This window comes from Armigeres subalbatus, chromosome 2 (assembly GCF_024139115.2).
Source record: "Armigeres subalbatus isolate Guangzhou_Male chromosome 2, GZ_Asu_2, whole genome shotgun sequence".
Lineage (NCBI taxonomy): Eukaryota > Metazoa > Arthropoda > Insecta > Diptera > Culicidae > Armigeres > Armigeres subalbatus.
The window spans coordinates 440,987,928-440,999,883 of NC_085140.1; the positions used below are offsets into that span (position 1 = coordinate 440,987,928).

The following is an 11,956-nucleotide window of genomic DNA, read 5'->3' on the forward strand; positions in this document are numbered from 1 at the left end:
TCCAAAAGTCTTCAGAAGGTGACATTCGTGAAAAATGAGAAATAAAAAATCTACAGCTTTAACACTTTTTATAAGTTTTATCATTTAGGCATTTCGGCCTTAAGTATAATTTTTAGAAAAACAATTTGTTCTACAAAGTTGTTCTGAATATTTGGTCCCTTATCATAGAGTTATCGAAAAATAGGGTGGGCCATTTAAAAAAAAATGAAATTTTATGTTTTTTATTTTGCGGAATATTGACATAACATGTTTTACAAAATTGTAGCGCAGCTTTTTCCAATTAACTTAGCTATATGAACTTTTTATGTAGCTTTTAAGCTCACTTGTTTAGGGCAATTTTACTTACCAGAGTTAGGGTGTCCCTCAAAAAACAATATTTATGATCTGCTCATTTCATTTTTCATTTTTCACGAATGTCATCTTCTTAAGACTTTTGGAGCTTTTCAAAACGCGTGTTTTGCTATAATAAAATCGTCTGTATCTTTTTCTGTTGTCGAGTTATATCAATTTACTTGAAAAAACATGACTTCAGGAAAATTAATAAAGCTTGAGACAAAAAAATAACATATCTCCAATTTTTTGACATAATAAAGAATATGAATTGCTGTTTCAAATGCCGTGTAAACATATTTTTTGGTCCGCCCTAACGAGAGAAATCAACTTTTGAAAAAAATGTAATTTTGATAGAAAAACGATTATAACTTTTGATCGGAAAAAGATATTGAGCGTATTGACCCATCAAAAGTTGCAGCTCTAAAAGTCACCCGAAGACGATAAAAAAGTAGATCAAAAATACTGTTTTTTGAGGTGCACTCTATTTCAATTAGTAGAACATAACATGTCAGTATTCTGCGAAATAAAAAAAATATTTTCATTTTTTATATGATGGGCCACCCTATTTTTTGGTAGCACCATAATGATGACCTTACTATTTCTAACAATTTTGTAGAACAACAGTTTTTTCTAAAAAATATAGTTTTGGCGTAAAATGCATCTTTCCGCGTAAAACTGTATCCTGGACCATACAAACTTATTTTTTTTTACCGGGATCTCAGCAAAATGTTGAACTTTTACCGAGATTCGCACAGCCGTGCCCCAGCAAACATGTTTTCTGCCGAGATTTCTGTCAAAATTGCTGAAAATCTGCAAATATTTTGCCGAAAATCAGCTAACAAACGTTCAGTTCAATTAAAGTTAATTGCCTATTTCCGGGGATTAAACCACCCGACTTGGACGTTAATTTACAATGTTATGAAAACTCATATGAGGATATGTACGTTATGTGGAAGATATTGATTTGGAAATTGTATTGGAGGTAACCACTTTCCCTTCGAAAATAACAAACGTTATTTTTGCTGAAATATCAGTTTTTATTTTCTGGCGCACGGCTATGCGGGTTTTTGCCGAGCTGCAGAAATAAAAACTAAGTGTGTAGTGCAAAGGATTACTGATTGATATGAAGTTTTCTTAAACCATATTATCATTAATAACTTGAACTGTAGGATCTTCCGAAACATTACATTATGAATCTCATAAAATAAACCTCCTTATAAAAACTAGACACTATAAAAACGAATTGAGTATGGTGATTTTTCTAAAAATTAGAAAACCAGCAGGTACTTTGAACGAAAAAATCAAAATTTTGACCTCGCTTATATTTTATGAATTTTTATAATCATAAGGGCATGAGCTTATACGCTTCTTCTTACTTCTTCTTATTGGCATTACATCCCCACACTGGGTCAGAGCCGCCTCGCAGCTTACTATTCATTAATCACTTCCACAGTTATTAACTGCGAGGTTTCTAAGCCAGGTTACCATTTTGCATTCGTATATCATGAGGCTAACACGATGATGCTTTTATGCCCAGGGAAGTCGAGTCAATTTCCAATCCGAAAATTGCCTAGACCGGCACCGGGAATCGAACCCAGTCACCCTCAGCATGGTCTTGCTTTGTAGCCGCGCTGCTTACCGCACGGCTAAGGAGGGCCCCAGCTTATACGCACGAAAAGCTAATAGGTTATCTGTTCCATTATTAATAACATGCTCCTATACCATTCGCAAAACAGGCAATTTAGGCTCAATTTGCGTCGTGTTGAGAAAAAAAATTGCGCACCAATTCTTTGTTTTCGAATGGTATTGATTTGGGTACATGTCACAACTATAATACTTCTTGAAAGTCAGACCGACGAACGGTGTCGAGTTACAGTCAAAACGTGTTCCATTTGATCGAATCAATACTGAAACCTTATATTTCCTTCTCATTCTTCTATTAACAGGTTGAACGCAGTGAGACGTTGTCGGCCAGATGAAGCCGTTGCACAACCCTCAGTGCCGGGTGGTAGTACTGCTGCTACTCGGCTTGGCGGCCAGTCCAGCTTGGTCGTACAAGATTTTGGGACTATTCCCACACCCGGGCGTCAGCCATTTTTACTTCTTCGAGCCGATTCTGAAAGGATTGGCTGCGGCCGGACACGAAGTGACTGTTGTAAGCCACTTCCCGAAAGATAATCCACCGCCGAACTATATCGACATACCGCTGGAAGGCGTTAAGTTGCTGGCCAATTCGGTTAGCTTTGAGGTGAGTAGCAAGAAGTGAATTCAGAAATAATTAGGAAACACGATATGTTCATAGTTTACTTGGTTTCATTTGGCAAGATGGAAGATCATAGTTACTTTAAATGATTGATTTGACATGTATGATTGATTTAAGTTGATAACTCAAACGGTTGTGGTTGAACTAGTGAATAATTGGCTTCCATCGGTTTGACAATCAGGAAAACCCAAACAACAATTCATCATAAATTTCTCTATGCGAAAAGACGGCAGTCGTACAGAGTCTCTGAAGACGGCCTTACAGTTTAGGTCAACATATGTTTGGGAGGATTCATCAACTTGTTTAAATTTTTCGTTGCACGCCTAAAATCAAAAAAACACAGAGATGTGTTTGCATCACACAAAACGGACCTAATGTGGAACATCCCCTAGATGAGCGACAGTTACACAGGCACAAAAATGCCTCGTACGGTCGTGATAACGGTCCTTTTCAACATGTAAACGTTTGTACAGATTCCTTGTTTCATGAGGAACCAACTACTGTTGAAAATATTGAAATCCAAGCTTCAATAAAACCACACGAGCTATTTTTGTGGCTGTGTAACTATCGCTCATCTAGGGGATGTTCCGCATTAGGTCCGTTTTGTGTGATGCAAACACATCTCTGTGTTATTGATTTTAGGCGTGTGGCTTTTATCGGTGAGTACATACGCACTAAGCTCAAAGTAGAAGGGAGCAATCGAAAGCAATGAAGAATAGAACTGAAAGATATCGCAAGCGAGCGACAATTTTTTGCTAAATAGAAGGTGAAAGTGTGCAGAGGGCCATCAGAGAACAATATTGATTGAAATCGCTGTTATTTTGCCTAAAGTCCACTCAGGAACGGCCTGGCTGATAGCGTGGTAACTATCATACCAAGACAGGCGGCAGGGATTGAACCCTAAAGAGAATGAGCAAGTCTCTCTGTATATGTACCTACATATACGATATGTAGCATCCCGCGAGAGACTTTTTTCGCAAGTTTTCATGATAGAGAACTGATTCGGGAGGCTATACCCCATGATAAATTTCTTTTAGAAAGCTCCAAATGCGGGAAGCACTGGCTCTGATGATGCATTTCAACTTGTTCTACGCTGTGTGTTGCAGTAACCAACACGAAATGAGCGAAAACAAAGCGAGAATCCCCATTTTTCTGTGGGGGCTGCCTATCCGATTCTGTTTTTTCGCACTTGTATTATCAATTCAGTAGAAAACCGAATTATAGCCGCTAACGAAGTTTGATTTTTCTCACAATCTATACGTTAAACCTAATTTCGGAAATGGTGCGCTGTATACTCCATTGCACAGTGACGTCACGCACGACTTTTGACAGGTACTGGTCCTGTTGTTTACAGACGACTTTATTTTAATTTTGAGATTCTTCTATGATTCATTGGATTTTCTGATCGATAATTACCTAAACTTATCGATAATTACCAATATTTGAATGCGGAATGTACAGAATGTCTTCAACATCGTGCAATATGCAGATTTAATTTGGATAAAAAAAATTCTAAGTCCGAAACGTAAACAACAGGACCAGTACCTGTCAAAATAGTGAGGTTAGGTTTGCCGCGCGCAATGACCTATAGAGCATCACCAAGTGAAAACAGCGTTCCGCTGTGGGCTATTCGCGTCTGCGAAGGTCACCCGACCAACCATTTTTTCAATTTTCTTCAAAATTCTTCATATAGATCTTTAAAGGTTTCCATATCAATCGTCGATAGCGATCGATGCCATTTCATGAAGATTTTTAAATTAATCAAAAGTTAAAACACGGAAAATTTTTATCGATCTTTTCCAAAATATCGATATCAATTGATACCGCCAAAAAGTTATATTTTTTTACAGTTCTACTTTATCGATATGTCAAAATTTTCAACAAAAACAAAAAATAGGTTCTTCAGAGGTTTGCTCTTACATTTTTTTTTATTTATTTGCTTAATCGGGAATCGAACCTGAAGAAGTGATGATGTTATAAATTTGCCCAGAAAACTTAACCACTAGCCCACAATTAAGCGATGATTGTAAGTAGTTAAATTGCATTAACATTCCATGCCTTGAAATTTTCATGCGATTATTACTTGCATATAAGGGAATTATTTCCCACTTCACACACCATTTCCATATTCATCTTATTTACCTAAATGCAAACATAAAACATCAACTGCGGTTAATTTGTCCGTAAATAGGATTTATATTATGGCTTTTTGATTTGAAAGCCGAATGTCGTTTCATGCATCATTCGTTCAAATAACTTTTTAGAAAATTCCAAAAATTTAATTTTTGGGATATAAACAAACCGCGAAATATCCATCGATGTCTTGGTATCCAACGATATGAATCGATGCACTAAAAAGTGGTGAAGGTGCAGCGATGTTTAACAGTAAAATTCGTTGTCAAAATATATCATTACGTTGAGATCGTACGTTATCAGAAATTTGATAACATTTTATGAATATTCATAACGTTATTGCGGTTAATTTGGTGGTTAAGGTGTAGCGATGTTCATCTTCACAATACTTTGTCGAAGTATATCATTGCGTTGATATCATATTTTACATCAACTGTGATAACGATACATTAAGATTTGTATCATTTTTGTGAATATTTTAATGTAAAGAAATACCGATAAAACTATTTAATTTTAGATAAATAACTTTGAAGGAGCTTGACGAATGGTTGACCGGGCAATTCTTCACGCACAGTCTGACAGTTCCTTATGGGATTCTACTGTAGAGGGACAAGAGAGGGTGATCGGCGCCCATGTTTCACACACAGTCTGACAAATAGCAATGTGTTTTAGCCATAATAGCCTATTCAGATTGGGCTATTTATGACTTTGTTAAGTGAGAGGGTATCCAAATATTACGAGGTGTTCAGACTGCAACAAGATAATATATCTTGACGTTTCCATGTTTACTCATTTGCACGCTAATACAGGGTTGAATTCAAGGAGAGTTTTAAAATTTAATTTGCGAAATCAAGCATTTGTGTGACGACAATCGAACATTTTTTTTCTGAACAAAGTTTCTACGAAAAAAAATATTTAAAAAAATATGAAAAGGAATTTTCGAAGAATATGAGCGAAGCTACGTTCATTAGTTGGGTGCGCCGTTCTTCGGGGAATCAGACTATTCCTCAATTTATTTTCAAGTTTAAAAAGTATTTTGATTCTGTACCATGATCAAACGGAGATTTGATAAAAAAATTTAGATACTTTTGGGAATTCTCACAAATAAATAAAAAAAGGACGATTGGATCAATTTTCAAGAAATATTATCGAACTAAAATGTATTTCCACCAGTATCTCCATGTATGAAGGGCAACTTAGCAATTTTTTTTTTTCAAAAATGGAAACTGAACCATTGCGTTCTACTCGACAATCAATGATACAGCTTCTAACAAAATCGAATCGTGTAAATGTGATATAATTTAAACTGGATTTTGGATGAATTAATGCATTACCAATCCATGTTTTATTTAAGGTCATTCTACTTTATATATACATCCCATTCAAATCGTACAGTTGTCCCACGTGAAAAATGTTGAAATCCAAAGTATATTAAGCCATTCAAGGAGCAGAATTGAAACAATTTATGAAATCATGTTTATTCATCAAATATATTCGTTTTACAACCAATCCTACGTTTTAAATTGTCTTCCGCATTGGCCCTTGAACTTTGAAAATTTATTCGATTTGTTCTATTAAATCTAGGTTTAAGTTAAATACTTCATGTTAATCCTAGAGAGCATCTGTTTTGTTAAACAATTCATGTTGAATAAGTGGTGAATAAATAATTATCATCATTATTTTTCATCATATAAAATGCTTTCCACAAAACCATCACACTCCGAGTTATTCTTCAGCGCTCAGAAGATTTCCATCTAACATGCATTCGACCCTGCTGCGACAGAGAGAGCATGACTGTCAACTACGAAACGAAATGAAAACAGAGAGAATTTTCTCTCTGGCAAAGAGAGCGTGACGCTTGTCAGTTTTGTTTTGTTGAATTTCTCCCTGCGTCCCAGTTAGAACGAAAGCTCTCTCGTAATAATTGTTCGTAATAAATTCTTTATGACTCTTTTTAGCGGGTATCTTTTGACAGCGCAAAATGTATGGAATATTACGTAAATAATGACATCATAAACAGGGATGCCAGGGGATATTTTCAAATGTCTTCACAGTCGAGTAAAAATGTCTTCAAATGTCTTCAATATCAAAATTATGATTATCAGTGAAAAAATTTCAAAATCCAATAGGTTTATAGTTTCAATCATCTCCTTGTTTTATGTATCGTTTATTTTTGAACACTCAAATTGTTAGAATTCAAAAAATATTCTTTAAATCTTTATGAGTAAGGGCAATCACTTTCCCTTGGATTTTTTAATGAGTCTTTAAATATCCCAACGGATTTTTCTAACTGAATTTCTTTGTGGAATTCTTCTGAATTTATTTTTAAAGAATTGCCTGTAGGGATTCGAAATATATATACCTGAAGAAGCTTCCACAAGATTTTCTGAAAAAAATTCTGGAGAAACTTCAGAATAAATTCCTGATTAATTTTTCGGAGACTTCCTAATGGAACTCCTGAAGAAATTTCCGGAGGAATTGCTGTTGGAACATCCAAAAGATTTTTTGAAGAAACTTCCAGATAAATTTCTGGAGGAACTTCCAGGTGGAATGCTAGTGGAACTTCCGGAGGAATTACAGGAGGAATTCCTGAGGGATTTTCTGAAGGATTTTTCTGAAGAATTCCTGGAGGGTTTTCCTGAGCAATTACTGAAAGAGTTTGCAGTAAAGAAATTTCTGAAAAAACTTTCGAAGGATCTTCTGAATAACTTTTTGGAGGAACTTCCTGAGGTATTGCTGCAGGAATTTCCGAAAGAATTCCTGGAGGAAATAACAGATAAATTCCAGATATATTATTGGAAAACCTTTCGGCAAAATTTTAGGAGCATCATCAAGAGGAAGAGAAACTTCCGAAGGGATTCTTGGAGGAAATTCCGAACGAATGCCTGCAGATAGAAGCTTCGAGAGGAATTCACGGAAAAACTACTGGAGAAAGTCGTGGAAGATACAAACTAAGGAATTTCTGGAGGAACGACTGAAGGACTTTCCGACGGAATTCTTGAAGGATCCTTCGGAGAAATTTCTGGACCAACTTATGGAGGAGCTCCTAGATGTACTTCCAAAGGAAATTCTGGAGAAATTTTCTGAAAAACCTCTGAGGGAATTGCTGGACGAATCCCTGGAGGAACTTTAAGGGGAATTTCAAAAAGAATTCCAGAGATGGATTTACTGGAGAAATTCATAGAGGGATTTCCAGTTAAAATACTGGAAGAGTGCCTAAAGATATTTCTTGAAAAAATACCAAAGGAATTCAAGGAAGAATTCAACAAGAAAGTGTAACGAGTTTCTACTGAGAATGAAAACTCTGGCGGATTTGTTTATGAAATTCTTCTATTTTTTTTTCAAAAGATTTTCATGTATAAATTAAAAATAATTTACCGTGACTATTCTGAGAAATATCCATTAAAAAACAAAGCAATTTCAATTTCTTGTCGACATTCGTAAGAATTTTCTTTGGAAACTAAAGAAAATTTTCTGAGAAAATAGAAAATAATTTCCTGTGGAAATTTAGAACTTTCCGTAAAAATTAAAATCCGAAGAGACATCCCTAAAATTTCAAATACAAATCCGGAGTACATCCCACGAAAATTCAAGACAAACTTCTTGAGGAAATGAAAATGAATTCTTTGTGAAAGTCAAATGATTTTCCCACAAGAACTTTGTTTGTGGAAATAAATATGAATTTCCCGTTTCAATTTTGGGGAAACCCCTTTATTTGACCATACTGAAATTGTTATAATTTTCCAAGATAATTTAAGGCTTTGGTCCGATTCGCTAATTAAAATCAAATTAAACTTAAAAATGACATTTCGGAAATTATGAAATCCCCCGCTCATAAGAATGGTTGGTGCTACCCAGCAAGAGCAACAAAATATCTATCAAAATGATTCAACATCTTTCAAAAGTAATCTTGCTCTGCCAGCAGGGTTATTTGAAAATTAGTGAACTGTCATTTTTAAGTTTAATTTGATTTTAATTCACGAATCGGACCAAAGCCTAAGAACAATTTTCAATTTCAATTCTCTTGAATTTTCTTGAAAAATTCCTCAGAATTTTCATGATTAATTATCCCTTTTTTACACGAATTAAGTTTTTAAAACGAATTTTCACTGGAAATTATTTCTAAATTCCACGGAAAATTCATCGAGTTCTTCAAAATGTATTCTCATTCTCGACGGGTATTCTGGAAATACCGAAAAGATCAGATGAATTATAAAGAAATTTTAAAAAATTGGTTCTAGCCAAAAAAAAGTCATAATAGAATTCTGTTTTTTTTTTGCCGTTTGAAATAAATTAGATCGGTCATTGCGTTCTGATACAATGATCGAAATACCTTTTAACCAGACACTTCGAAAACGCCATGCTACCAAGGAAAATTTAAACAAATGCTGCCATCGGGAATTTTATAACCAGCACATAACTAAAACATGTACGTTTGACGTCTAAAATGTGTTGCAATTAACAACCTTATCAACCGGCTAGTGTAAACGTGTTTTTACGTTAGAAATTTTAAGCCCGAAACATTAGTAAATTATGTGTAACTTTTGTAATATTTATATTATCTGCATTCAGAAGTCGTAAAATTTATAAGTTAGTAATCAAATTATATTTTTTATTCGCTGGTTTATTGATTGTCTTCAAGTATCTTTAAATAAGAAGGTAAGTCTTCAAATATATTGAAAAGTCTTTAAAATGTCTTCATGAAATAAATGTCTTCACAGAAATTCAAATGTCTTCAAATTGAAGACAAGTCTTCAAATCTGGCATCCCTGATCATAAAGCGTATTTACCCTGAAACGCCAATTATTATGTAATTAATGGCGTAATCTGAATAGGCTATAAGAGTGAGTAGAGGCATAAGCTTCGTATTCGCGAATACGGAACGATGATCTCCACGCTGATACCCTGAGTGTGACAAAACTTGCGCAATATTTTTCCGGTATATTATTCTCCGTTGTCGCACCTCAGACGTGACACTCCACTCCCGAAGAACGCTGTAGCTCTGGCACAGTACTCCTCAAACTTGGAACCTGATCTTTAGACTCCAGCGTAAAATGACTGAAGTCATCGATAAACGTGAGGAAGAAGCGCTCATTGTCCAATGTTCTTTACGTAAACGGACCACAAAATGTCCGAATGAATCAATTCAAGTGGACGACAGGCCCGTCGCTCTCCCACGTCTTCGAGTGGGATAGCTTGTCTTGCCTCAATGTGAATGTACATATTCACATATGAGTTTTCATAACATTGTAAATTAATGTCCAAGTCGGGTGGTTTAATTCCCGGAATATAGGCAATTAACTTCGATTGAACTGAACCTGAGTTGCGTGCTCTTGCCTACGCACACACACAGTCTGACAAATAGCAGCTTGCCGACCGACTGGCAAATAGCTTACACAACCTCACTTGATCAGTACAGTTGCTGATGAAGAATGTGTACAGCCGCCAGACATTCTAAATACTCACGCTCCTCTAATGTGAACATGTACACTATACACATGTGGAAGTGTTGGCTTGACAAATGGATTGCGAGTGATTTGACTATGCGTCCAATTTGGGAATCTCGAGCTCATTCAGTAGCCTCTAGGTTGCGAAGGCCGACGGAGGTCCTTCGTAGCTTAGTTGGTTAAAGCAAGTTTCTTAAGGAAATCCACCCGGATGCTCCTTAAGGAACTCATTCTGAAAGATTCCAAAGGAATTCCTCCCGAACATTCCTCCATGAATTCCTTTCGGATGTTCCTTCAGAAATTCATCCCAGACGTTCCTCCAGAAATTTCTCCGGTAGTTCCTCCTGACACTCTTCCAGAAGTTCCTCCATAAATTACTCATGGAAGTTTCTCCAGCAATTTCACCATGAAGATTTTCCAGGAATTCCTCCGGAAGTTCCTCAAGGAATTACTCCGAAAATTACACCAGTTTTTTTTTTTTAATTTTCTCCAGAGAGTCTTTCTGGAAGTTCCTCCAAGAAATCATTCCGGAAGTTTCCCTGGTATCCCTCAAGGAAGTTCCTTAAGGAATTCCTCCCGGAAATGCCTTCGTGAATGTTAAAAGCCTTCGTGAAACTCGGAAGTTTCTCAAAGGATTCCTCCTAGAAGTTCCTCCAGCAATGCCGCCCGGAAGTGCCTCCATAAATTTACTTTCGCCAGGAATTTCTTCCGGAAGATCATTCTAGAATTCCTTCTGGAAGATCATCCACCGTTTCCTCACGGATTTCTCTCAAGAAATTTCTCCCGGAAGTTCCTCCACGAATTCTTCACGGAAGTTTCTCCAGGAATTTCATTCCGCATTCCGGGGGAGCCCCAGCAATTCCTGCCGGAACTTCCGTGAGAAATTCCTGGAGGAGCTTCTGAGAGGAATTTCTGGAGAAAATTCCGGGAGATATATCCAGGAGCAATTCCTGGATGAACTTACGGAGGAGTTCCAGGAAGAACTACCGAAGGAATTCCTGCGGCCATGTCTGGGACGAATTTCTAAAAGAACACCTGGAAGGAAGGGAGGAATGCCCTAAGAAACTTCCGGAATGCATTCCTTAAGGAGCATCCAGGTGGATTTCCTGAAGAACCTTATGGGAGGAATTACTGGAGAAACTTTTGGGAGGAATTCCAACGGAAGGTTCCGAGAAGACATTCTGGAGAAACTTTCAGAAGAAAATTCTGGTGGAAATTCCGGGTGAAACTACTAAACGAGCTTCCAGACGCATTTTTTGCAGGCACTTCTGAACAGAATTGCTGGAAATTTATATATCTTCATTTGTCTTATTTGTTAGACAGAAGTTTTGAGGCCATGATCAGTTTCAAATTCAATTTTATTGGCAAATCGGTCTCGATCCTGCTCATAGTGGAAGGGAGCAGCGTTAAATTATTGACAAAAATTATTGATTATTGATATCAATTATTGAAAAAAAGATAGAATCTGAAAGTAATCGCTAGAGCATGCGACAAGTATGAAAATTAATTGAACAGGTGTTGAAGAATGCGAGGGCCCTTTGAGAAAGATAATTATCGAAGACTACGCCTTTTATCATACTGATCGTCAAAGACCAGAACGTTACGTTTGTATTTCGTTCGCTTTCCTCTTCCGTGTTTCGGAACGCTGCATCATCTAATTCATGTAACATTCGGGAAAACCTATGAGATATTGAAATTATGCTCAAAGATTTTCATTTATTTCATTATTATACACTTCCACATGATTTTTAAAATTCATTGATTTTTTTTTCTTCCTTTC

The 11,956-nt window shown here is 36.3% G+C and overlaps 1 protein-coding gene across 2 annotated transcripts in view; it reads left to right on the forward strand.

The window, feature by feature from the left end:
* Positions 1-11,956, forward strand: part of LOC134213678 (UDP-glycosyltransferase UGT5-like) — a 47,701-nt gene that overhangs the window by 24,139 nt on the left and 11,606 nt on the right. For both annotated transcript variants that reach the window (XM_062692946.1, XM_062692947.1), the window contains one exon: positions 2,280-2,581. In XM_062692946.1, the coding sequence (XP_062548930.1) occupies positions 2,309-2,581 (273 nt within the window). In that variant the 5' untranslated portion in view covers positions 2,280-2,308. The remainder of the gene's footprint in view (positions 1-2,279; positions 2,582-11,956) is intronic.